Source organism: Mauremys mutica, chromosome 1 (assembly GCF_020497125.1).
Source record: "Mauremys mutica isolate MM-2020 ecotype Southern chromosome 1, ASM2049712v1, whole genome shotgun sequence".
Taxonomy (NCBI): Eukaryota; Metazoa; Chordata; order Testudines; family Geoemydidae; genus Mauremys; species Mauremys mutica.
In genome coordinates this window covers 208,420,113-208,448,039 of record NC_059072.1, presented here as the reverse complement: position 1 = coordinate 208,448,039, position 27,927 = coordinate 208,420,113, and the positions used below count along the sequence as shown (strand labels likewise).

At 46.8% G+C, this 27,927-nt stretch overlaps 1 protein-coding gene across 1 annotated transcript; it reads left to right on the top strand.

Annotated features, from left to right (window-relative positions):
* Positions 1-1,430: 1,430 nt before the first annotated feature.
* Positions 1,431-26,667, top strand: ICOSLG (inducible T cell costimulator ligand). Its single transcript, XM_044981555.1, has 7 exons — positions 1,431-1,536; positions 8,917-8,957; positions 12,811-13,176; positions 17,728-18,012; positions 21,177-21,347; positions 23,486-23,521; positions 25,481-26,667. Exons 1-7 carry the CDS (start codon positions 1,523-1,525, stop codon positions 25,489-25,491), a joined length of 924 nt encoding a protein of 307 aa, XP_044837490.1. The 5' UTR covers positions 1,431-1,522; the 3' UTR covers positions 25,492-26,667.
* Positions 26,668-27,927: the final 1,260 nt, after the last annotated feature.

The window sequence follows — 27,927 nt, the reverse complement described above, 5'->3', positions numbered from 1 at the left end:
AGCTGATGCATTAAAGATTGTGAAGCACATTGAGATCTGCTGATGGAAAGTTTAAGAGCTAAGGATTGACTACTCATGCCTCCTCCTATAGCAGTGGTTTTCAAACTGTGGGTCATGACCCAATACTGGGTCGGGAACGTAAGGTACTGGGTCGCGGTGGCTCTGGTCAGCAATACCGACTGGGCCTTTAAAAGTCCCATCGGCGGTGCTGCCCAGCTAAGGCAGGCTAGTCCCTACCTGTTCTAACACCGCACTGTGCCCCAGAAGTAGCCAGCAGGTCCGGCTCCTGGACAGGTGGCCCAGAGTGCTCTACGCACTGCCCCTGCCTCAAGCACCGGCTCTGCACTCCCATTGGTCAGAAACTGGCCAATGGGAGCTGGGGGAGGGGCAGTGCCTGCAGGTGAGAGTCCTGCAGAGTCAGACCTGCTGCTGGCTGCTTCTGGGGTGCAGGGCGGTCCGCGGTGCCAGGGCAGGCAGGAAGCCTGCCTTAGCACCCCTGCTGCGCCTCTAACCAGGAGCTGCCTGAGGTAAGTCAATGTCCCAATCCCCTGCCCTGAGCCCCGCCAAATCCCAGAGCCCCTTCCTGCACCCTGGACCCCGCATCCCTGACCCCATCCTAGAGCCTGAGCTCCTTCCGCACCCCTAACCCAGCCCAGAGCCCCCTCCCCCACTGAACCCCTCATTCCTTGCCCCAGCCTGCACCCCAGCCCCCTGCCCCAGCCCTGAGCCCCTCCCACTCCCCAACCCCTCATCCCCAGCTCCATTGGGTCGCAGGCATCAACAATTTTCTGCAACTGGGCCGCCAGAAGAAAAGTTAGACAACCACTGCCCTATAGTTCCAGACTCAGCGCCAGGGTGACTGTTCGCTATTGTGTAATCAACAGGTTCGCCTTGTAAAAAGGAGAAGACTCGCTTGTGTGGTGTAGCTGAAACTTACCAGGGAGCATGTGATTAGTTTCCATTCACAAACTTGTTATGCAGCGCCTGGCGTGAAGCCGAGTGAATGGTGCTGGAAGCCTGGGAGAAGCTCCCCGGGACAGAAGTGTGGCGAGTTTATAGTGCCGGGTGTTAGCCCTACTGGGTGACCAACCCCGAGGAGATGGTAGGGCCGGTGCATTATCTATAGGCGGGGTGTTGCAGCGGCTCGTTTCAGGGCATTGACGGGACACGACACCCCTTTGCCCGGGCTGGAGTCAGAGCCAAGCGCTCGGGCCCGGGGGCTCGCTGGCTGGGCTGCATTCCCGGGCCGGGCCGGGCTGGGCTCTGCTCGTCGCCGCGGCCGGGGAGCTGCAGGGGGCAGCAGAGGAAGGGGCCCGCCCGCCCGCCTGCCCGCAGCCGCGTGGGACGGGAGAAGGGACCAGCCGCGGAAATCCCCGGCCTGCACGACGTAGGGCAGGAGGGAGGAGCTGGCTCAGCCCGGGCACGGCTCAGCGGCTGTTCCACCGCTTCTGCTCCTGCCACTGGCCGCGGGACAGTGCCTGCGCCTCCCGCCGAGTCCGCCCGAGCAGCGCCCCGCGCCGCGATGGAGCCGAGAAGGTGAGTCCGGCGGGGGGGGGGGCACCCAGAGACTCGCCCTGGGTTCACACGCCTGGTCTCCGTCCTGCCCCGACCCCCTCCCCGCGCCCCCCACGTGCCTGCTGGCGCTGGGTAACTGCGGGGGCTCCGGGTCGGAGCACCCCCCCCCCGCGACTGGGCCATCGCACTAGAGACCTGTGTCGCTCTGCTCCGAGCACGCCCGAAAGACAAACACTCAGCAGGGCTGCCAGCCCAGCGGCAGCCGGCCAAGTCAGCTCATTTCCTTGGCAGTGGACAATCAGTGACCCTGCTCCTACCCCCCGGGAGCCAAGCGGCAAACGGGGAGTGGGGGGGTCAATCAATGCTATGCTGAGGGGGAGCATGGTCCTGGTTTTCTTGCTGCAATAGGAGCATCTACATTTGCTCTCTTTTCAGATTGGGGGGTTGGCATCAAAAACTGGGTGGCGCTCTCTGGATCCAGGTGAGGTCTTGGGTGCTTGTGCTGCAGGAGGGGTTTTGGTGCGCTAGGAACAGCTAAACTTGCTCTCAATTTTGTCAGTACCATTGGTGAGTGGGGAGGGGGCCTGGCTACAAAAATGACCAGGCTCCAGGAAGGTCCAGCTTTTCCTGCCAACTCTTCCCACTGACTGGTGTGTGTGTCTACCTGTAGGTTGAAAGAACAGGAGTACTTGTGGCACCTTAGAGACTAACACATTTATTTCAGCATAAGCTTTTGTGGGCTACAGCCCATTTCATCGGATGCATAGAATGGAACACACGGTAAGAAGATATATATACATACAGAGAACATGAAAAGGTGGGAGTATGTAGAAATATTTTCTTACTGTGTGTTCCGTTGTATGCATCCGATGAAGTGGGCTATAGCCCACGAAAGCTTATGCTCAAATAAATGTTAGTCTCTAAGGTGCCACAAGTACTCCTGCTCTTTTTGCTGATACAGACTAACACAGTTGCTACTGATACCTGTAGGTTGATTCATTCCCACCTCCAATCCATTTGGTGTGTGTGTTGTGGCTGTCAGGGTAAGGCTGAGGCTGCTCATAATTTAATCTTCTTTTATCAAGAAGTCAGTAGTTTCTGCTGCTTGTGGGGAAGGAATGTACAACCTCAGCTAAATCTCCCCTTGACACTGACTGGAATTCATAGCAGGAAAGGCAGAAAATGCTATTGGGATTGTTATGGCAGGGGAAGGCTACTTTGCTGTTGAATAGTAGTGGTACTTTATTATTGAACTAAAAACACAAGGGGCAAGTTTTACAGCCCCCCTCTCACTCCACCCCACCCCACCCCTACACACATCAGAGTAAATCTGAAAACTGGCCTTTGTGGTTCTAAGTAGCTTAATATAAAGGTGCTTTCTTTATCCTCAGATTAAGAATTAGCACTTAGATCCTGCACTACCAGAGCCAAATTCTGCCCAAAGTCTGTGCAGAGACTTCAACACCCACTGAATTAGATGTACAAATTTTCCCCCCTATAACTCTAATTAAGACTCACTCAGACTCTAGCAGGAGCCTAGGGTTTACCTCAAACTCCTAATTTGCATGAAAACTACAAGTGCCTTGTCTCACTAGGATTTTACCTTATGATAGTTCTTACTACAGGTGGTCTGAAAAATTCAGACAAAACCTTTTTGGTTGACATTTGCCGATTCATTGAAATCAAAACATTCTGCAGAGACGGTTTGATTTTGACAAAGTTCCTCCAGAAACCAGGCAGAGTTCTTCTAATGGAAACCAGCCTGGTTTCCTGGCTCCTCGGCAGCCCACCTGGCAAGCTGCTGGAGACCTCAGACCCTGAGACAGCACATGCGGTAGACTGCCCCAGAGCTGGGGCTCCATCCCTTTGCATGGAGAACTTGAAATTTTTGGTTTTCATTCTGAATCAGAACAAAATCCATTCTGGAAATAGCAAAATCCTCCACAAAACATTTCTCTGCCTAGCTCTCATTACCATGTGATAGAGGTACACACCCCTTTTCCTAGGGAAGACAAGCCCTTGAGTAAATGCTTCATCTGAGAACTCGCAGCGCAATAAGGCTAAACTTTCTTGCTTCATTTACAAGTTGATTAATCCCCAAGGCCAATTGCTTATCTTGTTCCTTTCAATGGGGGATATTCCCCAACAACACATTTTTACCATGCACTACAGCAAAGGAGATGGACTACATTTGTTTGTTATGCCTCCAATGAGATGTGATGTCAGTGTGTCACACTGAACAAGTAGGACTTCTCTTTATCATTCCCACCTGAGTCCCATCCTCTCCCCTTGAGTACAGTAGGAGTTGTGGGAGCTCAGCACCTCTCAGGATTAGGGATACAAAGACAATCAAGGTCAGTAAAATTACTTGCACTGTGGGTTTTGTGATCAACCCCAACACTGGGCTCTGCATGACTGATTCTGTGCTGAAAAACCACAGCAGTGCACTCAACTGTTTCATGTAGGTGGTTACTGATGTTTATTTGTGAGGCGCACTGTAAGAATCTCTTTAAAAAGAGAAGTAGAGAGAATGTCACTGCAGACAGACTTCCTTTTGGTTAAGGTGTGAACAATAGAAAGATCTAAAGAAACACATGTTTTATATTATCTGGAAAACTATGGTTATGGAAAAATGCCATGAAACAGATAAAGATTTAGGGCAACTGAATTCTGCATAACTCAGCTAAGAGAAGTATAACATTGATGAGGCACAAAGAGCTGTTCTTGATACAGTTTAGGACATAGTCAAGGTTTATATTTGATTTAAATGTGAAACAAAACAGCCAGTTGTTGCACCGTGAACAGCATCATATTTATTGATGTGCTCAGAAAAGCAAAAACACACCAAAAATACATTGCAATTTTCAACTGCATAAAAACAGTTCTCGTGAGAAGAAGACAAATTGTACATGTAAATATGCAGATGAGAGTGGGAATTATAATCTCACTGGGCCACAGTGAGAATGAGGAAGTGAAACTTTCTCCTGTCTCACGGAAAGTTTTTAAAAATAGGAGTGGTGGGGGGGAATAAATGGAGAAAAACAAACCCATTTAAAAAGAGACTAAGGGACTGATCCAGTTTCCATTAAAGTCAGTGGAAATCATTCCCACTCCAGCTGGTGCAGGAATTAATCCCAAACAGGCATGACACAGAGGAATTCCTCTGGTTTCAAGGAAAGAAGGAATCCTCTCACCTGCTCAGGTTGGTGCTCAGTAACTGAGCTGCTCTGCAAGCACTGTGGACTGCAGCAGCATTAACATCCACTTAGGAGGGAGGATGGTCAGCAGGGCCGGCTCCAGACCCCAGCGCGCCAAGCGTGCGCTTGGGGCGACATTTTGCCGGGAGGGCGGCAGGCAGCTCCGGCAGACCTCCCGCAGGCATGACTGCGGAGGGTCCGCTGGTCTGCGGCTCCGGTGGAGCATCCACAGGCATGCCTGCGGGAGGTCCACCAGAGCTGCGGGACCAGCAGACCCTCCGCAGGCACGTCTGCAAGAGGTCCCCCAGAGCCATGGGACCGGCGACCGCCAGAGCGCCCCCTGCGGCGTGCCGCCCTGCTTGGGGCAGCGGAATTCCTAGAGCCGCCCCTGATGGTCAGCCCCCGGATCTGTCTTGTCTAAACTCTGGACTGAAATATTAAGATCCTAATCCAATAACACCTTTATATTGACACCAGTTATGCATTTTGGCTACATAGCACAGACAGCCCCACTTACACTTGTTACTTTCTCATTGGCACCAGCAATACCTCTTAAGGGGAATTCCCTGAAAGGTCCCATGAAAGACAAGCATTGCTGTCTCTTTGGTTCAATAGGAAACTAGACCCGGTGGCGGATTAGCCAGTGGGGCCCATGTCCAGCTGCCACAGCCAAGTGGGGGGGGTCTGGAAGAATGGGCGCCTCCGCACCCCGACCCTGCTCCCCAGTTGGAGCACCGGGGGGGGAGGGGCAGAGTAAGGCAAGCCCCGACCCCATTTCCCAGGCAGGATCGCCAGGAGGGCAGAGTGGGGCAACCCCACACCATGAGCCTGCTCCCTGGCTGGAGGCAGGGGGACTCTGGGCAGAAGGGGTGGGGAGGGGCCGCCACTTGCTCTGGCCCAGAGGCCCCACAAACCCTAATCCGCCCATGATTAGACCCATTGTTTAAGAAGAAAAACAAACAAAACCACAGGATTTAAAAATAGTACCAAGGTGATTTTTTTAAGGACGGTATTCCAGAGCCATATGTTATATAGAAACACACACATACATATACATGGATCATGCACCATCCCCTCACAGCTCCTAGCACTAACCAGACTGCACGTGCCCCATCTCCACACAGTGACTGAGCATGCTGCCTCCAGCCCAGAGCTACAGGAGGGGAGCTGGATTTTCGCTGTAGTGGTAGCTCCCAGCTGCCTTGGGCTCAGATAGGCCCAAGCACTGGAACGGAGTGCAGGGAGCCCGATGTCCTCTCAATGCCCCCCTGCTGGCACCCAGCATGTGTGGAGGAGGAAGCAGTTTGATTTGAATGCAGAGGGGCCAAAACTGGACTAGGGAGAAGGAATGGAGTAGGTTGGGAGACAGAATCTGGTGAGACTGGGACTGGTCAGGGAAATTCAGGGGATGACTAGGAGCCAGCTGGTTGGGGGGAACACTGAGCTCAGATGTAGGGTTACGGTACAGAGGGAGAACTGGGACTGGCTGGGCAAAGGGACTGGGACAAGGAGCCAAGGTGGAAGGGAGATTGAGGCAAGGAGCTAAAATGTGGATGGTTTACACTGGGACTGGATGAGAAGCCCAGGAATTGGCACTGGCTAGGTGCGGGCGGGGTGAGTTAGGGACTCAACCAGCAAGTCCAGAGGGGAATCCTAGGACTGGCTGGGCAAAGAGCAGGGGACTAGGATGAAGAACCCAAGGAATGGAGACTGGGATTAAGTAGGCAAGGAGAGACAAGAGTCAGGGTGGGAAAGAGACAGCACTGGGACAGCAACAAGTTGTAGGCGATGGGGCAGAAAGGTTCAAGCTTGGGGAACAAGACTCCGTGCTCATTGCAGCAAATTCCCCTCCAGAGCCTGGAATAGAACCCAAGATTCCTGAGTCTCACCATTCCTCGCTGTCACCATACATCTGCCAATGGGTTTCATAATGTGTGTCTCATCTCCATCTAGTGCTGGTCCATAGAGGATAACAACCTACTATTCTTATCAGTTACTCCATTACTCAAGTGGTAGAGGTCTCTGCAGTGGGTCTGAAAGTTCCAGTCCTGCTGATGACCCAAGCAGTTGTCCACATGATCCCATGTGATGCAATTTCTTTTTTCAGTTTGCTTTTTTAAAAGCATAGGGAATTACACACACACACAAAACTATTTTAAAAGAACATTAGTAAGGTTGCAAAGTCAAACAAGGGGGCTGTGAGAATAAATTACAGTTTGTGAAGCATTCAAATACCATAGCAATGAGCTCCATAAAAAAGTCCATGAGGAAATTAATAATTCTGTCTTCAGAGCAGAGTGTGCCACAAAGAAGAGATGGGCCATTCATTGAATGAGGAGAAAATATAATATGAAATAACTACTTATTCAGTGAGCACCATCCAGTCTGTGCACAGAATGAGGCAGCTGTCCGGTGAAAAAAATATGTGATCTGCAATTAAGATTATATCATAATGCATACACACAAGGGGGGTAAAGTACGATTGTACAGGCCGCCTTAATTCTGAGATTCTCTAACTTTTGAATGCTTGACTTTTCTACCTTAATAATGTACTTTTAACACAGTTTTTGTGTGTGTAATATACAAGTATGAAGCGGTAATAAGTTACACAGTGCACAATTCCCATTTGTTCCTTGAAAAACTTCTCAGTAATAAAGAAATGAATTTATTTTAAGCTGCATCATCAGCCCACTGAGACTTATTTAACATTCCAAACCCTGAGCAGCTTCACACAGCTACATTTGTTTTTATCAAACAGCCAGAATAATGTGACCACCCCCTCCCCCCAAAATTAACCCTATCTGAGGCCCACGATGGGCAAGATTCAATCTCAGCCAAAAGAGCTTTGCTAGACATAAAAGTGTTATGGCTTTTAAGTCTGATTTCTTACATCTTTGAAGAGCTAGTAGTGGGGGTTTTATACCAATGGGAAAGGGCAATTAGTCCAAACGTCAGAGTTGTGGCATTGTTATGTATAGAGATTCTATTTTCAGACTGTTTTGGAAAGTGTGTGTTGTATTTATTGGTTTTCATTTTTATCTCTCTCCCTCCCAAGTTCTGAACAATGAGACTTACAACAGTGAAGGCACCTGGACTTTATGGGTGGAGGGTTTCATATGGGGGGATATGATAGAGGTATAAATAGATAAAATCATGAGCGCTGTGGAGAAAGTGAATAAGGAAAAGTTATTTACTTGTTCCCATAAAATAAGAACTAGGGGCCACCAAATAAAATTAATGGGCAGCAGGTTTAAAACAAATAAAAGGAAGTTCTTCTTCACACAGAGCACAGTCAACCTGTGAAACTCCTTACCTGAGGAGGTTGTGAAGGCTAGGACTATAACAGGGTTTAAAAGAGAACTAGATAAATGCATGGAGGTTAAGTCCATTAATGGCTATTAGCCAGGATAGGTAAGGAATAGTGTCCCTAGCCCCTGTTTGTCAAAGGGTGGTGATGGACGGCAGGAGAGAGATCACTTGATGATTACCTGTTAGGTTCACTCCCTCTGGGACACCTGGCATTGGCCACTGTCGGTAGACAGGATACTGGGCTAAATGGACTTTTGGTCTGACCCAGTATGGCTGTTCTTATATTCTACAAACATAGCTTTAAAAAAATATTGGGACTTTCTAAAACATTCATAAAATAGTTTTTTCCTGTAACATATGACATATACAAAATACTTATTTGAGATGACTGGAATGATCTGCATAACCCACTTGTGGCTTTGCCACTTGGGAATGATGCAGCCATCCCAGAGTCATGCCAGTGAGGCCTTTATACCACTCAACACCATGACGTATTCCCTATATACATTTTTATCTATGTATATATTCCCATACACCCAAGAAGGTGATCTGCATAGTCAGCTATTTTTTCAGTAGTCACATCAACATGTTTCATTGACATGCCACAGATGGATCCAGTCAACTGTTAATCAGAAAGGTAGATAGCATTGGTTTCAAGCCCAGTATAGTGTATTATCCTTCATTTATTGCCTTTTCCCACAGAGTGATAATTTTAAAGTGACATTTTCTAGCTGTCAAAAATGTGGATACTTATTCTGAGTCTCTATTATAGATACTGCTACCCATATGTTGTTGCTAAGCTATGCTACTACTATTGTATTTAAAATGGTGAACAGTACGTATGCACTTATGATTGCATTATCATCATTGAGCTTTTATCTTTGTTTTTTTTTAGCTCTGGACTTTGGTTACTGTTTCTTTGTGCTCTGGGATGCGGTAAGTTAAGAGAAAGTTATTTTCATTATAATCACTTTTAATACAAGCATTTGTTTGAATATGCAGAGTATGTATGTGCACAACATAAATCAGAAATCTAAACAGTACTTTTGAACAGGAATCATAAAGATTCTTTAGTATGAGACTTTCTGTAATTTGCCTAAAGAATGTCAAATGTCCTTGTGATTTTATTAAGGACACTGAGACTACCTGGGTACCTTTTTTCGGACTGAATAATACCTTACTGCCAGAGTACTCCCACTGACGTCAATGAGAATACTCATGAAACACAGTGCTATGCAGAATGAGTTATCAGAATCTGGCTTTGAGTTAGTTAACATGAAAAAGGAGCAAGACAGTGCTGTGTGCAAATGCACTAGCCTTAACCTCTGGAAAGAGAAATTAACATTTGCAGCACAGTTTTGAAAGCCCTTCCTGCACAGAACCTAGTGATCACAGCATAATCAACACATCTGCCAAGAGGAGGCTTCTCAAATAGAACATTAAGACTTGTACAGATCGAAATTGAGATGCCCTGACAAAGCAGATACCAGTAATACAACTAGCACCATACATTACTGGTAAGCCCCAAACATTTCTCACACTCTTGATTCCTAAAAGCTCCCTAATTTACCCCCAAATAAAGTGTGGGTACAGGGATAGAGAGACTATCTAATGAGATTTAAAGTATTTTTGCTGTTTCATAGATGAATTAAGAGTTGCCCCATTCTTCTTAGACACAGAATCATCTACTGGTGGCTGAGTCACATTTAGTGTTTGTTAAAACCGTACATGCCTAGTCACGCCGCACTCTACCTTGGCATGGGGAAGGGTGTTTGTTGAGAATGTGACCCTACCACACCAGCAGTAAATGTATTGCAGGATACCATGACCTTTCCATTTAGGGCCACAATCTGCCACTCTTATTCATAGCAAGTAGTACCTTTGTTCACGGGACTGAGGCCTCTTAGGGTACCTCTACACTGGAATTAAAGCTCCACAGCATGACTGCAGATGGCCCGGATCAAACTGACTTGAGTTCCTGGGCTCAGCCTGCAAGACTGAAAATTGCTGTGTAGACATTTGGGCTTGGGCTTGGGCTCTGCCCTCTCTCCTTCTCCCTCCCTCCCCCCATTGCGGGGTCCCACAGCTTGGGCTCCAGCCCGAGCCCAAATGTCTACACAGCAGTTTTGCAGCCCCACACCCGGAGCCCTGCAAGTCCGAGTCAACTGACCCAGGCCAGCCGGGGGTGTTTAATTGATGTGTAGACATACCCTTAGGCTATGTCTGCACTGCAGCTGGGAGGTGTGATTCCCAGCATGGGTAGACAGACTCGCGCTAGCTCTGCTTGAGCTTGTGTACTAAAAATAGCAGTGTGGCATAGGTGTCGTGGCACTGACAGCAGCTTGGGCTAGCTACACTAGTCCAAGCCTGCCCAACCTTCTAGGTCAGAGCCTGGGGTGGCTAGCTGAAGCCATTGCCAGTGCCACAACATTCACACTGCTAGTTTTAGCATGCTAGCTCAAGCAGAGCTAGTGCAAGTCTGGTGATTCCCTCAGGCTGGGAATGGCACGTTCTAGCTGCAATGCAGGCATACTCTTATACGTTTAAGGTATTGCCAAAACTTGAGATTTTATCATGATTCTTACAATATTTGGTGTTCTCCCTCCAAGCCCCAGGTCCTAATCAAAAGCATATGGAAGTCAATGGAAAGGCTCCCATTGACTTCAGTTGGCTTTGGCTCAGACCCTTTGAGTCCTGTCATTTTGTGAGAATCTAGCGTTTATTTGAAGAGGGGATTAAAGTAGGTTTCTAGCCCCCATAATTGTGGAGAAAAACTTGAAGTAACATAAATGTGTCGAGAAACTAGAAGGCAAAGGAATAGAATCCAACGTTTAAAAAAAAAATCTTGTGATTTTTAAATGAATCCCATGATATTGTGAGGCCTGACTCATGTTTTTTGTATGCTTGGGATTGGCGTAACTGCATTACGCACATTACTAGTTGCATTGGACTTTCATGTACATCAAGTTAAACGTGTGCGTAAGTAGTCACAGACACAGAGCCTAAAACATGATTCCTGGGCTTCCCTGTTAACAGTGATGATGCTGATGCACAAACGAGGAAGTAACTAAGAGGGTTTCATGAGGTCCTAATAAACCCTTTGGAACACAAACAGTTTGCCAAAATGAAAAGGACTGAATGGTGAAGTAGAATGAATAGCAGCCTTTTTAACCCTTCCACAATTCATTCCCTGGGCTGAGCACAGCTCCTCTGCTGGCTCTTGGGTACAGGTGCCATCTCACACTGATCTCTAGCTACCATGTCTAGACAACTGAAAGATTATCCAGCCCTCCCTCCAGAGAGGATGGCTGTCGTGGATATGAGATATCCGAGGGCATGGAAGAAGTGAAAATGTAGGGAAGGGAAACCTGAAGAATCCCTGGGAGAGAGATGGGCACTGTTTAAGAAGATTTATTTTATATTAATAGAGTGGAATCTTTTAAGTTTCAATCCTGCAAGGGGCAATGTGCTGAGTGGGGCTTTGTGTGAGCGCATGGGTCAACTGCACACACTGCTCCTCCCAGCATCATTGCCTGGCAGTCCAAGAGTTACTTTCATTTGCACTCATCATTAGTACAGTAAAAGTTATTATTGATTTTAATGTAGGTTCAGTGTCTAGAGCCCTTCACTTAAAACTTAGCAGCATATCTCCATATAGTGCCATAATCTGTCACCCTTCCTCACAGTGTATATTACTTCCTCATGGGTGTAGTTAGGGACGGCTTTAGGGGAAGGCGACCCAGGTGACCGCCTGGGGCGCCGGGCTTGAGGGGCACTGGGTTTGGGGTGCTGTAAGGTATTCAAAAGTTTAACAAATGGGGGGGCACCAAAGATGCTCCCCACGTGGGGTGCCGTTTGGTCTAGGGCCAGCCGTGGGTCTAGTCCCATTGATTTAAACAGGTCCACCCATGTACACAGGTTCCAGTCAGCCTGCCTGAGTGTCTGAATTTTGCCCATGGAAAATATCTTCTCAAAACCAATATTTTATTTCTTTGTGTTTTAAGGAGTTGCTGTTCTTTACTTCAATTTTGCTATTTGTTGTCCGTTTAACATGGGGACCATATTATGTTTGTTTAGCGATTCCAAGGCCAGAAAGGACCATTGTGATCATCTAGTCTGATCACCTGGATAACACAGGCCACAGACCTTCCCCAAAAGAGTGCCTAACGCACATCTTTTAGAAAAAAAAACATCCCATCTTGATTTAAAGATTGTCAGAGATGGAGAATCCATCAGAACCCTTGGTAAATTGTTACAAATGGATACATAATGCTACATGTGATCTTTAAGGATCAGTAATAGCAGTGCAAGCAAGGAGTAGGACAAGTGGAGTCACAGTTACTTTGTTTCTATTGTAGGTACTTGTATGCCTCTCACCTCTTTACTTGAGCACCTCACAGTCTTTAATGTATTTGTTCTCACAACACCCTGGTGAGGTGGGGAAGTGCTGTTGTCTCCATTTTAATCCCCATTTTACAGATGGAGAATTGAGAAGCAGAGAGATTAAGTGGCTTGCTCAAGGTCACACACAAAGTTGGTGGCGGAGAAGAGAACTTTGAACCTGTGTCCTTATCACTGGATCATACTTTCTCCCTTCTTTGGTGGCAATGAGATCAGAACTTGGCCCTAGGCAATTATTTTTCTTTACAAACAAGTGAATATTGATATTCTTGTTTTGAAAATATAAGTACTCCTTTTCAAACCAGCTGGTAAGTAGGATTGTGACAAGTATATTAACCTGCTTTTCGTCAGATTGATTTTCTCTTTGTTCCCCTTTTTATCTTTGTAGTTACTGCCAAGGAAGATAAGAAAGTTATCAGCACAATAGGCAGCACTGCTGAACTGAGCTGCATTTATCCTCAAGAGAAAAAATTCATTTTAAGTAAGCTACGGGTCTTTTGGCAAATAGCGGATGGTTCAAAACCGTGTTCAGTGGTACACACCTTTAATTCTGGTCACGAGAACCAAAGCGATCAGTGTGCAGACTTCAGAAACAGGACTCGATTATTTCAGGATGAGCTGGAAAATGGCATTTTTTCTCTGCTGCTGCTAAACGTCAGCCTGAGAGATGAACACACGTACCAGTGCATAGTACAGAAGAAGGACGTAGTTTTCAGGGTTATTCACAGTGCAGATGTGGCCCTCAAGGTAGCAGGTAAGCCCTTATATTCCATATAAAACCAATACTAAAGAGCAGTTTGCCACCCTAGATCTCTGTGGATGCTGCAGAAGGGGCATTTGTCACACAATAGGCTAAGGGCGGAGGATTTCCCCATGCCCCAAATGGAGGTGGTGCCACCACACTAATTTGCTTCCCTTAGACCAGGGGTCGGCAACCGGTGGCTCGCGGCTCACCAGGGTAAGCACCCTGGCGGGCCGGCCCAGTTTGTTTATCTGCCGCGTCGGCAAGTTCGGCCGATCGCGGCTCCCACTGGCCGCGGTTCGCGGTCCCAGGCCAATGCGGGAGGCAGGAAGCGGCACGAGCCAAGGGATGTTCTGGCCGCGGCTTCCTGCCTCCCGCATTGGCCTGGGACCGCGAACTGCGGCCAGTGGGAGCCGCGATCGGCCGAACTTGCCGGCGCGGCAGATAAACAAACCGGGCTGGCCTGCCAGGGTGCTTACCCTGGCGAGCCGCGAGCCACCGGTTGCCGACCCCTGCCTTAGACAATCCAAGCTTTTAACTCGGTCAAGGACAGTATCACAATAAAGAATTCAAAACCATCTAGTCCTCCAATTTTTGAAGCACAAACTGTTTGGCTTACCCTTCCCTCAGCTGTTCAGGGAGGGACAGGGGCAAGGGGTGAGGGAACACTTATGTTTACTGAGCGGGTAGTTAAACAAGGCAGTTTCAGGCAGGACTGTACCCAAATTCTGACTCAGATAGATACTTGGCCAAATCTCAGTGATAGTTTTGCTATTTGTCTTCAGATGACTATTTTCTTTAATGACCTTCCAAAGCCCAGTGATACCTGTGGCGTAACTGGCTCTGCTGCTTCCCCTGCCCCTCTCCCGAGAGCCAGATGTGATATGAACCCAACTCAGGTTGGGGGTAGAGAGTAAAAGTAATTTTTTTTTCAGACTCAGGTGCCAAAGTGGAAAACAAGCTTTAATTAGGACAAAGAGTGAGAGAAATCCCAAAGTGCACATAATGGAACCACAAGTAATGTTCCATTTGCAGTGCAGTGTTATCAATATATTTTGTAATGGCAATAGGTTAGTAACCAAATGCAATAGAAAGAGTAATATATATTGTGCCATAGTTTGGGAGGCTGATTTACGGTTGGTGTTGATTCTCATTACAAACATTCAGCTGTAATGATCCACTTTAATATATTTATACTTCATTATTCAGTAACTAAATAGCTATTTGGCTTCACCCATATAATAATTCCATCTAGTCAGATTAGCTCAGCGTCAGCAACACACTTAAACATGTTAACGTTATGGATGTGCTTACGTGCCTGGCTGAACCAAGGACTATTTAGGACAGGGACTAACTTTTGTCCCATTTGTATAGTGCTAGCACAACAGGGTATATAATACAAATAATAAAAGTGATGATTAGATATTTGGTACACTCTTAATTTTTGGCTCTCTTCCAGCAGTTGTTCTGGTCCCCATTCCCCCCCCCCCCCATTTCTTTTTGCTTGGAAGGATGAAGTGATCTATTTTATTTTTGCCAGTATAGGTTTCATAACCTCTGAGCTCCTCTGCCTTATTGCATTTATTCACACCATCCCCATCCTAATAAAATCCAAGACAGTGACTCTGAAGCTGCGGATAGCAATTACAACTCTGCTTAACTGACTCTTCATTTCTGGCTGTCGTAAACAGTTCAGCTTGGAGCAAATGTTACTGTGCAGTTCCCACGGTCACAGATGTGAGGAAGGCATTAGCCTCACTTTGGCCAGAATCTGATCTTAAAAAAAAAAAGTTAGTCCCTAATCCTCCCATCTGATGATCACGAGCCAATGCCTACATCTGGGCAACACCGTATTGAAGGTATTGGGTGAATCTGACTGTAGGATCACAGCCTTAGGCAGTAAACTGAAAATAAGAGTAGATCCTTTTTTGGGCTTCCTGCCACTCTCAGAATTAAAGCCCTGTCCCTTGTGAAAAGCATCCATGTCCTCTGAAAGTTTATTTATCCAGATGGAAAATTATTTAATGAAAACAATATTTTGTAAGCAAGCTGGGAATTTATGTTGTAAGGAGTTGTTTGTGGTGTAAAGCAGTACTTCATTTGTTAATCTGATCTGCCTTCATATACCACTCTTTGTTCCTTTGTGATATTTTGGAAGACTGACAGAGACAAAGTCAGTTAGCCCCAAATAGCTTTAAAATAGTACGGTACGCAAAGGAAGGCCTGGATTGTGCCTCTTAGATCCATGCATGGATCGCATTCCTCCATGTGGAAATAGGGAGATCAGCCAGTTCCTTACAACCATACACCCACTCCTGTCACCTGCAGAAGTCTCTCTGTGTGATCCAGGGTTCCTTATTTGTGTAATGCAGGGATCAGCAACCTTTCAGAAGTGGTGTGCCAAGTCTTCATTTATTCACTCTAATTTAAGGTTTCACGTGCCAGTAATACATGTTAACATTTTTAGAAGGTCTCTTTCTATAAGTCTATAATATATAACTAAACTATTGTATGTAAAGTAAACAAGGTTTTCAAAATCTTTAAGAAGCATCATTTAAAATTACATTAAAATGCTGATCTTACGCCGCCAGCCTGCTCAGCTCACTGCCAGTCTGGGGTTCTGTTCACCTAGACCAGCAGCAGGCTGAGCAGGACCTGCGGCTGGGACCCCAGACCTGGGGGGAGGGGCTTCAGGGGTCAGGGCAGAGGGCTGGGGGAGGGGGATCAGGACAGAGGGCTGGGGTGGGGGAGGTGTAGGGCAGAGGGCTGGGGGTGGGGGGAGTTCAAGGGTCAGGGCAGAAGGCTGAGTGTATGTGTAGGGGGGTGCAGGGCAGAAGGCTGTGTGTGTAGGGGGGTCAGGGCAGAGGGATGGGGCTGTGGGGGTGCAGGACAAAGGGATGGGTGTGGGGGGGTGCAGGGCAGAGGGCTGGAGGTGTGGGGGGGCGTCCAAGGGTCAGGGCAGAAGGCTGAGTGTGGGGGGGGGTGCAGGGCAGAAGGATGGGTGTGGGGGGGGGTGCAGGGCAGAAGGTTGAGTATGTGTGGGGTCAGGGCAGAGGGCTGGGACTGTGGGGGTTCACGGCAGAAGGCTGGGTGTATGTTGGTGTGTGGGGGCATGCAGGGCAGAGGGCTGAAGGTGTGTGGGGGCATCCAAGGGTCAGGGCAGAAGGCTGAGTGTGGGGGAGGTGCAGGGCAGAAGGCTGTGTGTGTAGGGGGGTCAGGGCAGAGGGATGGGGCTGTGGGGGTGCAGGACAAAGGGATGGGTGTGTGTGGGGGGGGTGCAGGACAAAGGGATGGGTGTGTGTGGGGGGGTGCAGGGCAGAAGGCTGGGTGTGTGGGGGAGTTCAAGGGTCAGGGCAGAAGGCTGAGTGTGTGTGTGGGGGGTCAGGGCAGAGGGCTGGGACTGTGGGGGTTCACGGCAGAAGGCTGGGTGTATGTTGGGGTGGGGGGGTTCAGGGCAGAGGGCTGGGGGTGCAGGGAAGAAGGCTGGGTGTGGGCGGGTTCAAGGGAGCAAGGCAGAGGGCTGGGTGTGTGGGGGAATGCAGGGCAGAGGGCTGGGACTGTGGGGATGCAGGGCAGAAGGCTGGCTGTGTGTTGGGGTGAGGGGGTTCAGGGCTGGAGGTGTGGGGGGTGCAAGGCAGAAGGCTGAGTGTGGGGGGGGGTCAGGGCAGAGGACTGGGGTGCTCGGCTCGTAAGGGTGTTCCCAGCCCCCTGCCCTAAGCAGCTCATGGCAGGGGGCTGGAAGGGATGTGCCCTGTTCCACCCCCTTCCCCCAGGCTCCGTCCCTACCTCTCTCTGTCTCCTCTACGAGCTGTGTACGCGCGCGTCCGCTCTTCCCTCTCCCCCTTGCTAGGGCCATCAGCTGACTGGCGCAGGGAAGGAGAGGGGGCGGGGCAGGAAAGCACCACGCTGGGGGAAGAAGCAGGGGAGGGGGAAGCTTGGCTGCTGCAGGACCAAGCTTCTGCCTCCTGCCCCCCCGCAGGGGAGAGCGGTGGGGTTGAGTTAGGCTGGGGGCCGGGACCACAGCAGGCAGCTGCGTGCCGCTCAAAATCGGCTCGTGTGCCGTAGGTTGCCGACCCCTGGCATAATGGAAATGTGTTGCCAGGGAAAGAACCTGCTAAAGCCAGTGCAGAGGACATAGGATCTCAATGTGGATGGCCCTAGCCGCATGCAGTTCTGCCAGGCCTGGAGGCAGGGCTTCCTCTGTGCAACTGTGTGTGTATCCCCATCTACCCTGATGGGCATTATGGGGGATCTCTACCAGGAGAACAGTTGGGAGAGCTCTGCTCTCCGATACGTCTCCTCCAACCTCTTCCATGGTGGGGCCTTGTCTGAGTTAGTTCAGAACCTTCTTGCAAAATGCTACTGAAGTGAGTTTAAGACCCTTTTCCCTTTGGTTTGGCCTTCTGCCTCCTTCAGTAAATCACTGAAGTAACTGGCCTAATGTCCATGCAGGCTGATATTTAAGTCTGAGCTATGAGTCTATAAACCCCAGAACCTGTACTCTATAATCTGAGTCATTCCTTAATCTTTTAAGGAATGATTATGATTTTTTTCCTTTTCCAGCCAATAACAGCCTGCCAGTACTAAGTGAACCTAGAGGGAACCGCCGAAATATTGGAGAAGAGGTGACATTAAGTTGCAGCTATAGCCAAGGATACCCAGAGCCAAACATTTACTGGATAAATAGAACAGACAACAGCTCCCTCCGTCCATCATCATTAAAGATCATCCAAGACAATGATGGCACATACAGTGTTTTCAGCACACTGAAGATTGAAGCAAATTCTGATATAAAAGTAGGATGCATCATAGAAAATGAACTACTACAGCAAAATCTAACTGTCCTCTGTAAGTTGGTTAATATTTGGCAAATAACAGGGGTGTGTGTGTGTGTGTGTCTACATGTACATCTCTGATGAGTAGCAGCCTAATTAACAGCATGATAGTCCAGTGACCTACTGAAATTAGTTTTTATTTTTAAAGCCTATATAAATTTAGGCCACAGTGTTTATATTTAAATGTGACTTTTTTCAAATGAAGCTAAACACCCTCTTAAGCCTCCTAGATCTGCACACAAATCACCGTTCCTCTGTGTGGAAGTAAGAAGCACCATCCTGATCACAGAAGTACTCTCCCACTCCCCTGCAACAGTTTTGGAATCACTATGATTCAGGAATGCCCAGAGGATTCAGGGAGTCTGGGGCAAAGCAATTTCAGGGACCCCTTCCATAAAAAAAAGTTGCAATACTATATTCTCATGGGGGACCCTCTGGGGCCCGGGGAAAAATTGCCCCACTTGGCTCCCCCCCCCAACCCCCCGGGCAGCCCTGTTGTGATTCCCCCTTCGGCTCCCGTGGGAACCACACTAGGCCTAGCTTGGTGCTGAAGGATTACTTGTAAAGGAAAGACATTTTAATATGTGGTGGATCCATGACTCCTTAAGTCCCACCACATTGGTTGACAACCACTCTCTTAGCGATGCTGCTTCTGTGGGTAGTTTTAAAGTTCTGTTTTCAGTCTCCAAAGCTGCTTTAAAGACAGAGACACTGTTGAAACTAGGTTTGTACCAAATGTCTAATTGGATTATTCAGCCAAGCACCAAATAACGAAATGGTATTAGGCCAAAGCATTCAAAACAATCAATGAGAGACACATGGATGATAGACCATTTATTGCTGATGGAAGTTATTAGTAATAAAAACCAAGACTTAGCCTCTCAAATTCACAAAACAGAGAACTTTTCCTGTTCTGTTCCAATCCAATTTTACATGCTGTAGCACCCGTAGCATGATAGATGCCTAACAGACAAGCATAAAGACAAGATAAAGCCTTGCTCCCGACAGTGCAATCTTAGGCCCCGATGCTGCAAGCAGCACTTTGTGGGTAGACCCCTGCACCTTTGCAGAGCCAGCTGCAGGGTCAGAGCTAAAGGGATCTATCTTGCAAACTCAGTGAAGTAATACCAATGAAATCAATGTGATTACTAGCGTGAGCAAAGATCACACATACATGAGTACAGATTGCAAGATAAGGGGCAGTTGGTAGCTTGCTAGTGCCAACATTCCACCCTGTAGAAAATAGGAATAACCTGTTCACTGTTATCTTCCTAGAGACATTTTGTCACATTCATTCTGAAAAGAATTATTTTACCTTTTATAAGGTTTATTAACTTTCCCAGAATACATTGCTCTACTGTTTTTAGAAGCAAGCAAGCAAACAAACAAAAAAAACATAACCCCACTGAAGTCAATGGGAATTTTGCCATTGACTCCAATAGGGCCATGATTTCACCCATTATTCTGAATGCACATGTGCTGATTTTATTGCTTATTTACAGCAGATATTAAAAAAAAATACAAGTCTATAGGCAACAGCTCAAACCTACTGTCTGCCATGGTTGCTGAATGGAAGGGGAATCTGGAACCAGGAAAAGAGGAGGAGAAGTGGTGAATGTCTCCTGAATCAGGGCAGAAGAAGAGTGGGCTATGGGGTTAAGAGTATGATATGAGCTGGCCCTGAGAAGGTGGGGAGAGGACGCAACTTGTGTTGTGGGCAGGGACCATAAGATATCGGAGCTTTCTTATCGCCTCTCTTGTCCCTTACTGGGGCATCATCCCTGCTAGCCAGCAGCACAACCAAACTAGCAAGTGCCACGAGGAAAGGGTGGGGCTTCTTATGTAGGGTTGCCAGTTGTGGTTGGATGTATTCCTGGGGATTTCATCACATGACAATCTTTAATTAAAGATTAATCTTTAATTCCTGGAGACTCCAGGCCAATCTTGGAGGGTTGGCAACCCTATTCTTATGGCACATGTGAACAATTATTCTGCCAGAGATTTTTGCCCACATACAGCAGAATACTTATTAGAAGCCACATTTTCATAGAAATCTAGTTCCAGTAGGTTTTTGGAGTAGGAAACAAAGTTTTAAAATGGCTGTAGGGGATTTTCTCCACTAAAGGAACGATGTCACGATGGCAGCTGAGTCAAATCCTGTACTTGGTCCAGTGAGGCAGCAACAGTTTTAAAGTAATATCATTGTGTATCTGTGGGTTGGTAATATATAAGTAAATATACAGGCACAACAATATGTACACCACACTACATAACAATATGTAGTGTGGTGACCTGCAGGATGAACTGCAGGGTCTCATGACAATTGCCAAACATGGCTGCCATTTTGGGTTGTCCCCTTAGGGAATCCTCATGGTCATTGGTGAGGCTTTGAAAGCTTTGAGATCAGATATCCAGGGGGTTACAACCAGGGCCAGCTTTAGGCCAATTCGCCCAATTCCCTGGAACCGGGCCCCATGCCTAAGAGGGCCCTGTGCCTTAGGCGCCTTTTTAATTTTTTTTTTTACTCACCCGGCAGCAGTCCACTCCAGGGTCTTCGGTGGCATTTCGGCTGCAGGGGGTCCATTCCGGGGGGTCCTTCGGTGCTGCAGAAGACCTGGAGCAGACCCCCCGCTGCCGAAGTGCCGCCAAAGCCCTGGACCACCACCAGGTATTCGAATCGGGCCCTGCAGTTAATAAAGCCAGCCCTGGTTACAACTTACACCAGCTAAGGATCTGGCCCTCATTCTTGTTTGAAAACAAGTCTAATTTTGAGTACACAAATCACTCAAAAACTAATCTTCGAAAGCTGTTCAGTAGATTCCTTTCTCAGAAGAGCATATCCAAAATGACAGCCAGCTTTGGATTGGGCAGGACTTTGTCACTTGAACACACGTAGTGCTGTCATTTTTAAGAGAAGTTGTGTTACTAAATCCTTCCACAGGAGGAAAACGTATGCCTAAAAAGTGTGTGTAATAATGATTAATAATTAAAAACCATGTAGGTAGAACATTGGCCTTGTTCAGAAAATATTGGTGGTGGTGGGATAAAAGTTATTTGTATAGGAGGGATACAGAAGCCTATAGACTTGTGTGAATCTCATGTCTATAAAATGCAGTTGAACACTCATCTGGAATGAAGTTTGAGACCATAGATCTCCTTTTCTTTATTCCTCTTCAGACTCGAAAGACGTCACAAACCCTAACTCGACCAGCAGCAGTCGGTTAGATCTAAATAAACCGGGAGCTCAGGCTGGAAGTGTCCTTGCCGTTGCCATTGTGTTAGCTGGTCTAGCTGTTTTAACCTGCTGGCTGTGGAAAAGGAAATCCCCTCACCGGAAATCGTATGCAGGTAATTAAACCATTTACGCTTGTTGGTCAGAGAGAGAGATATATATATATACACATACTAGTTCATCTCATTTTTCCAAAATATTTCATATTCTACAATTTGTCATACGTAGTTGTGAATTCTCTACATTATAACTGAAACTAGAGCATGTGACAAGTGCTGAATTGACAACAGTGGGGGCCATACTCCTAATTAGCTAAAAAACTGGTACATCATGAGAAGTAGCAGTGTAAACTTTTTCATGGTGTTATCCCAATGTACCTCACACCTGAGGAACCATTCCTTTGAATACAATTCGTAGTTTGAGCTCCACATCTATTCAGTCTTTGGCTTCTCTGCCAAGACTATCCACGAAAGGAGTGTAATGATAAGGAGGGGTTTGTGCAATATGGACAGCTTTCCATTAAGAACTGGACTGAGATCACACACACAGTTCATATAGACCAAACCAAAACCGGATGATAATCACTTGGGATTATCACCTGTTTTGAGAAGATTAGAATCAATGATTTACAGAATCATAGAAGTTTAGGGCTGGAAGGGACCTTGAGAGGTCACCAAGTCTAGCCCCTGGATGAAAGGCTCCAGATCCTATTACAAATTCCCTACTCTACCAGTTTTCTACAATTTCTCAAGTGAGAAACAATTATCTCTTACTATAATTCCATGTAACAAACAAGCAAACAAATCCCCATTTACGAATGGGATTGCTTGCATGTCTGCAGCTGCTCACACAGAAATATAGATAAAACAAGATAAAACAAAAGAGAGCGCCAATAGATGTCTCAAGAACAAGACTGAAGATATACTAGAGCTGAGGGGATGGGGAGGGGAAACTGCTGTCCCATATGGTGAAAATTTGAGATGGGGGGGGGGGGAAAGTTCCATTCCGCATCAGAATGAAACAGACACCTGATGAATATTTTTGCAAAAAAAGACAGAGAGAATCACCCCAGAATAACCAATATCCTAGTGGTTAAGGCACTCACCTGGGATGTGGGAGCCCTGGGCAGGGATTTGAACCTAGGGTCTCCCACCTCCTAAATGAGTGCCCTGATCACTGGACTATTGGCTATTTGGAGGTGGGTCTTTCTCTGATCCTTCCTCCCCACCCCCTCAAAAAATATTCCAACCTGAACCTGAGAAACTCTCCAGACTAACGTTTCGTCCAAACCGACCCTTTCCCATGGGAAGTGTCAGTTTTAACAAAGCAGCATTTTCCAGGGGGGGGGAAAAAGTTTAATCAGAAAATTCCCAGCCAGCTCTAATATTTACCCATGTATGTGCGCGCTCATTGTGGGGCAAATTGCAGAGATGCCAGGGAGAGCATGTAAGACGGGGGGAGGGGGGGAACACAAAGAACTTTCCCTCTTCAACCCCATGCAGGGGCTAGCCACATTCAAGGGTTGCTACTGGCTAGCAGCACTAGGCACTCCCAAAGGGGTGGTGAGAAAGCAGGGACCTGCCCCCTTCTGCATCAGCTGTGCTCACTTGGGGCTTTGCGCTTCCCTGAGGCACAATACCTCTCCGAAGTGCCACAGGGTGGTGCAAAGCCACTCCAACCCAATGCAGGGCTGTGATTTAAAGCCATAGTCTCAGCATCCAAACTAGGTAATATCAAGGTAACTAAGTTATGCAGTGTAGTTGTAACCATGTCAGACTCAGGATAACATAATTAAGTGTAAGATGAATTGCTAGACAAGAAGGTCACTTGGCCCAACAAACCTAAGGCTTGTAAGTTTTTCTCATGAAGATTAATGTTGTTGTGTAGAGCCAAGTTGGAATTATTCATAAAGGCCTGGAAATTTACAAAACCTTAATTTGCATCTTTAGACTGTTCTAATGTTTTCATCCTTATAAAGCTAGACAGGTAGTGAGCAAAGATATTTGCTAACTGTACAATGATTTGCCTGCTTTCCTGTTGCCTCATCCTCTTCCTCCATTTGTGGATTTCATCCACCTATTGCCTCTTATCATAACTACACTGTAAGCTCTTGGAGGCAGGGACTGTTTTTCTACTGTTTGCATAATGCCTAGCACAATGGAGCTTTGATTCTTTATTGATGCTCCGTGGGGCTACTGTAAAGAAGAGATAATAATCACCTCACATATTTAAAATGCTGCATTTCTTTTAACAGATGTTCAGCAAGATGAAGATGGAGCACAGCACAATAGTAAGTAGTGAAAGATTAGACACACACTTACCATAAGCGTCTTAGGAGCGACATAACTTCAGGGTTCCTGTGCTACAACTCTCTACAAAATATTTGATTTGTTTTTAAACTGCCCAATATTAACCATTTCTGACTTCATACAAATTCAGTATATGCCTCAGAAGTGCTGCTCTCTTCCTTTCTGTGTACCACCTCTTAGGGGAACAAATCGTCCCCGTGTTCAAATCCAGGGAGCTCCATTGACTTCAGTGGATCTATGCCTGTTTACACCACCTTAAAATCTGGCCCATATCTTTAGAACATGTGTTGTGTACTCTCCTTTCCTTAACAAAGAAATACAATCTAAACCTACAGTCTGTTAACATTTTAATGGCCAAGAGTACAAGATTTAATGTGGCAAGCCAGTTTAGAAGGGCAGTACCCATTCGTAATAAAAGAAAACAAGGCATGATTTAAAAACAAACTCAGATCTAATGAAAACAGACAGAGATAGGATTGTCTGGATGACTACTTGATATTATTTATTGTGACAAGTGTTAACCATATCCTGTGCTGCATCTGCAAAATTAGCTATACAGTGGATCTGTGTGGAATTACTTATAAAAGTCCAGAAAATACACTGCTTTAAAAGCATCTAAACAGCTCTATAACAAACTGCGCTGCACAAATACGACTTAAAATATCGAATGCAAGCAAGCATCCTTCACATCAAAAAAATGCTGAGCTTTTCGTTTGATATGTAAACTGGCTTAATAAATAGTTGTTTTACACACTCCCCAGGCCATTCTGGGCTGATTCAACACAGTTGTTCCCATTTTAAAATCAACAGGCAATAAACCATTTCCTGCTTAATGACCTTTTATAAACAATGGCTTTTCTTCTCCAGACAGCAGAAGTCTGTTTACATGGTACAAACAGTTTATTTAACGTCTCCTCTTGACTCATATTGAGTGCTTCTTGGCCAGACCCCAGGACCTGGCCCACAAACGTAGTTAAGTGAATAACTCCTTGTGCCACATTAATATTGGTAGTAGTAAATATCTGTTTTATGGTGGAGCCCCATGGTGCTGGGCACCGTATGGACACATTAAAAAAAGACAACGCCTCCCCTGCAGGTTGGGGTTCTCTCAGTTCAGGGTCGGACCCCTAAAGACTAACCTGGTTTGCTTTGGCTAACAACAGAACGTAGGAGCAAGCCAGGCCCGCTCTCCCTTTCCCCCAGGCACAGCCCAGTACCAGCCATGGGAAGGGGAGGTGGTTCAGGACTCACTGCAGGGATGGGTCCCCTATACTAGACTGATCCTCCTGCATCTACTAGTTTTAGAACCATTTTGTGCTAAGGGAGCAGTGCAAAGCTTCCCTAATGCGCCAGAGGATCTGGCCCTATGTCATTTTAGCTTTTCAGTCTAGTGGTGCAGGATGCAGTTAGCCCCGTGTGAAACAACACCCTGGGCAGATTGAAGTGGCCATTCCACTTTTTAGTATTAAAGCAAAAAATTCTTCTGCTTTAGCAATTTAATTTTCATCTTACGGAAGGTCAGATCATTTATTGGGAAATCCTCACTGATATGAAAATAAGAGGGTCAACTGAGGCTTGGTTATATTGCTACAATACAGGAATTTTTAAAGTCAATGCCTCTTTATTCTAGTGGCAGCTGAAACTAAGCAATGTTAAAGTAGGCCTCTGTTTCAGGGAGAGGGGGCATTTCTTGCATTTGCAGGGTGAGATGCACCTGAAGATTAAGGCCTAGACCCTACAACTAGATCTGCACTGGTGGACTCCAGGGCCTGACTGGAGTCCCATTAAAATCATGGTGCTCTGTGCAGGTGCAGAGATCAACCCATGACGATTCAATGGGCCTGGTCTAATGGGCCTTTCCTATCTTTCTCTGTTTATTGATTGTCAGTTAAGCACATTAGTATTTTTTGTCTATAATACTAATTATTTTGTCTTTACAGCACACGTTTAAATGGGAAATTCTCAGAGAATTTGGGCAGCTGGTGATATACCAAGAGAATGCTGAAGCTATGGATGCTATGTTGAAGCCAAGGACAGCAGCATTATCTGCAACATGAATGACATAGTGTTTCCAGAGCGTGGGCCAGGACAAATGGCAAAAACCTTCTCTGACAGAGGAGAGAGCAAAATCCACCTGCTTTGGTCTGCTACTTCTAATCAGCCCTTGTGCTGGTTTCAAAACACCTGTATGAGTGAAAGGTACAGTTGTACCCGGATGCTGAAGCATTGCTTCAGGAATGAAAGACTGCCAACTGTTATTTTATCAGTCTAAGAATTCCCTACTAGGAGATAAGCAACTGTGTTTCAGCAGTGCTGACAATTCTCTCTGCCTTTCAGACTTTTCATAACGATTACTGAACATGAAAAATGGCAGCTAGGCAAGTGAAAACTGCAAGACTTTGTGTAGAGCAAACTTTGTTGCCTGTTTTACTTCTTTCCCTTCCTCCATGCATTCTTTCACTGTTTCTGGGCAGCCTCAATGGCAACACAAAAATATCCTGAAGCTTCCAACTTAGACATGCAGAGGTACCGGTGCCTGTAGCCAAACAAAACTTTTGAATATGAACATTAGGAAGCCTTCTTTTATTTCAGTTTAAGTGTGCATTCTACATTTTACAGAGTACTCGATCAAAAAGGGAGTGTCCATCAGTTGACAGAGCACAGAAATTACCTGGAATCCTAGGAAGTGCATAGCACTACCTTAGCACTGTCTGTGCTGAATTCAGATCAGCAGTTGCCTGTGTGCATATACTTTGGAGACTGGACAAAAAAACCATAGTGTTGTTATCCTCATTTTGGCATGACAAGCGTCAACCGCTCCCTGTTGGGTTCCAGGATACTGGAGATTTGAAATACAATCTTCCTGCACTCCCTTCCCCTCTCCCACCCATAAAAACAGCTGTGTAGCATATACAGTCACATTTGCCCTTGATACAGCAAGAACATCATTAACAGACAAAGTAAATGTGTGGTGAAATCAGGGCCGTCCTTAGGATTTATGGGGCCCTATGCAGTATTATTAAACTGGTGCCCCTATACCTGATGGCAGCCCGGGCTCGCATGTGTATTTTAGATAAGGGTGGTCTTTTGAAGGATTTATTTAAAAAACTATATGTCTGGAGATCCAAGCATTTAAGGCTAAAGATGAATACTCAGATTGTGTATCTAAAAATCTATGCAAGGATTTTTTAGAGATGTGATTTTATAATCTTCAGCAACTCACTAATGACATATTTTTAAAGCAATTTTTAAACTAAGGTCCTGTAGTGTAGACGAACACGTTCTGAGTAAATATTACAGTCATGCACAACTGGTTTTGTCAGTAAATTCAGAAACTGACAGTATATACCTGGGGGTTGGCAAATGCCTGTTAAATGGCTTCATTACCCCTTGAATGGCTCTTTAACAGTTTCAATGTTGTGCTAATACGTCTGGCAGGCTCCAAGGCTTTTTCACTTTTAAGTACTAGATCCCCTCCGGAGGAAGAGTCACCCAGGCTGCAGCAGCCAGCTGTGGTGGGAGCTGCAGGAAGGGTCAGATAAGAACAGGGATAGGAAGAGGTGGGAGGGTGGACCCGAAGACCCAGGGTGCTCCAAATTTTCAGGTGCCCTATGCCTTGTATGCTACATATGCCTAAGGACAGCACTGGGTGAAATAAAAAGATGCCATGGCCAGGGGTCCTGCGAGTGAAAGATGTAAAAATCAAAGCAACTAATTTTTCCCAACGCGCAGGGTTTTGAAGGAGGATTAATTTGTTTGCTTCGGGCACTTTACTCCCTCTATATCCAGGGCCGGCTCCAGACCCCAGCGCGCCAAGCAGGCGCGTGGGGCGGCATTGTCGTGGCAGGGCGGCATTTAGCTCCGGCGGACCTTCCGCAGTCATGCCTGCGGGAGATCCACCGGAGCCCCGGGAGGAGCGGACCTGCCGCAGGCATGACTGCGGAGGGTCCCCTCTTCCCGCGGCTCCGCTTGAGCTCCCGCAGGCATGACTGCGGCGGGCGCGCTGGTCCCGCGGCTTGGACGGAGCTCCCGCAGGCATGCCTGCGGATGCTCCACCGGAGCCGCGAACCAGCGCACCCGCCGCAGACACTTCTGCCCTGGCCGCGGGACCGGGGAAGGGCGGCGCACCGCGCCGCCATGCTTGGGGCGCCGTAATTTATAGAGCTGCCCCTGTCTATATCCATCACCATTCTGAATTGTACCACCTTTATGCCATCTGAATGAAAGAATCATAACCTTGCTTTTCCAAACTATGCTGTGGATATGGCACTGGGTGGCAAAGCTGGGTTAGTGCCCTGGCTTTTCATCTTCAAATCCTAGTTAAATTAAAATCAATTTGGTGGTCACATTCCATCATTGTGCATATTACAAAACCACCCAATGATCT

Excerpts from the sequence above, each read along its gene's own strand:
- ICOSLG (XM_044981555.1), top strand. Across the intron at positions 13,177-17,727 it reads TGTGGCCCTCAAGGTAGCAG|CCAATAACAGCCTGCCAGTA; the intron begins GTAAGCCCTTAT and ends TTCCTTTTCCAG. Across the intron at positions 21,348-23,485 it reads TCACCGGAAATCGTATGCAG|ATGTTCAGCAAGATGAAGAT; the intron begins GTAATTAAACCA and ends TTCTTTTAACAG.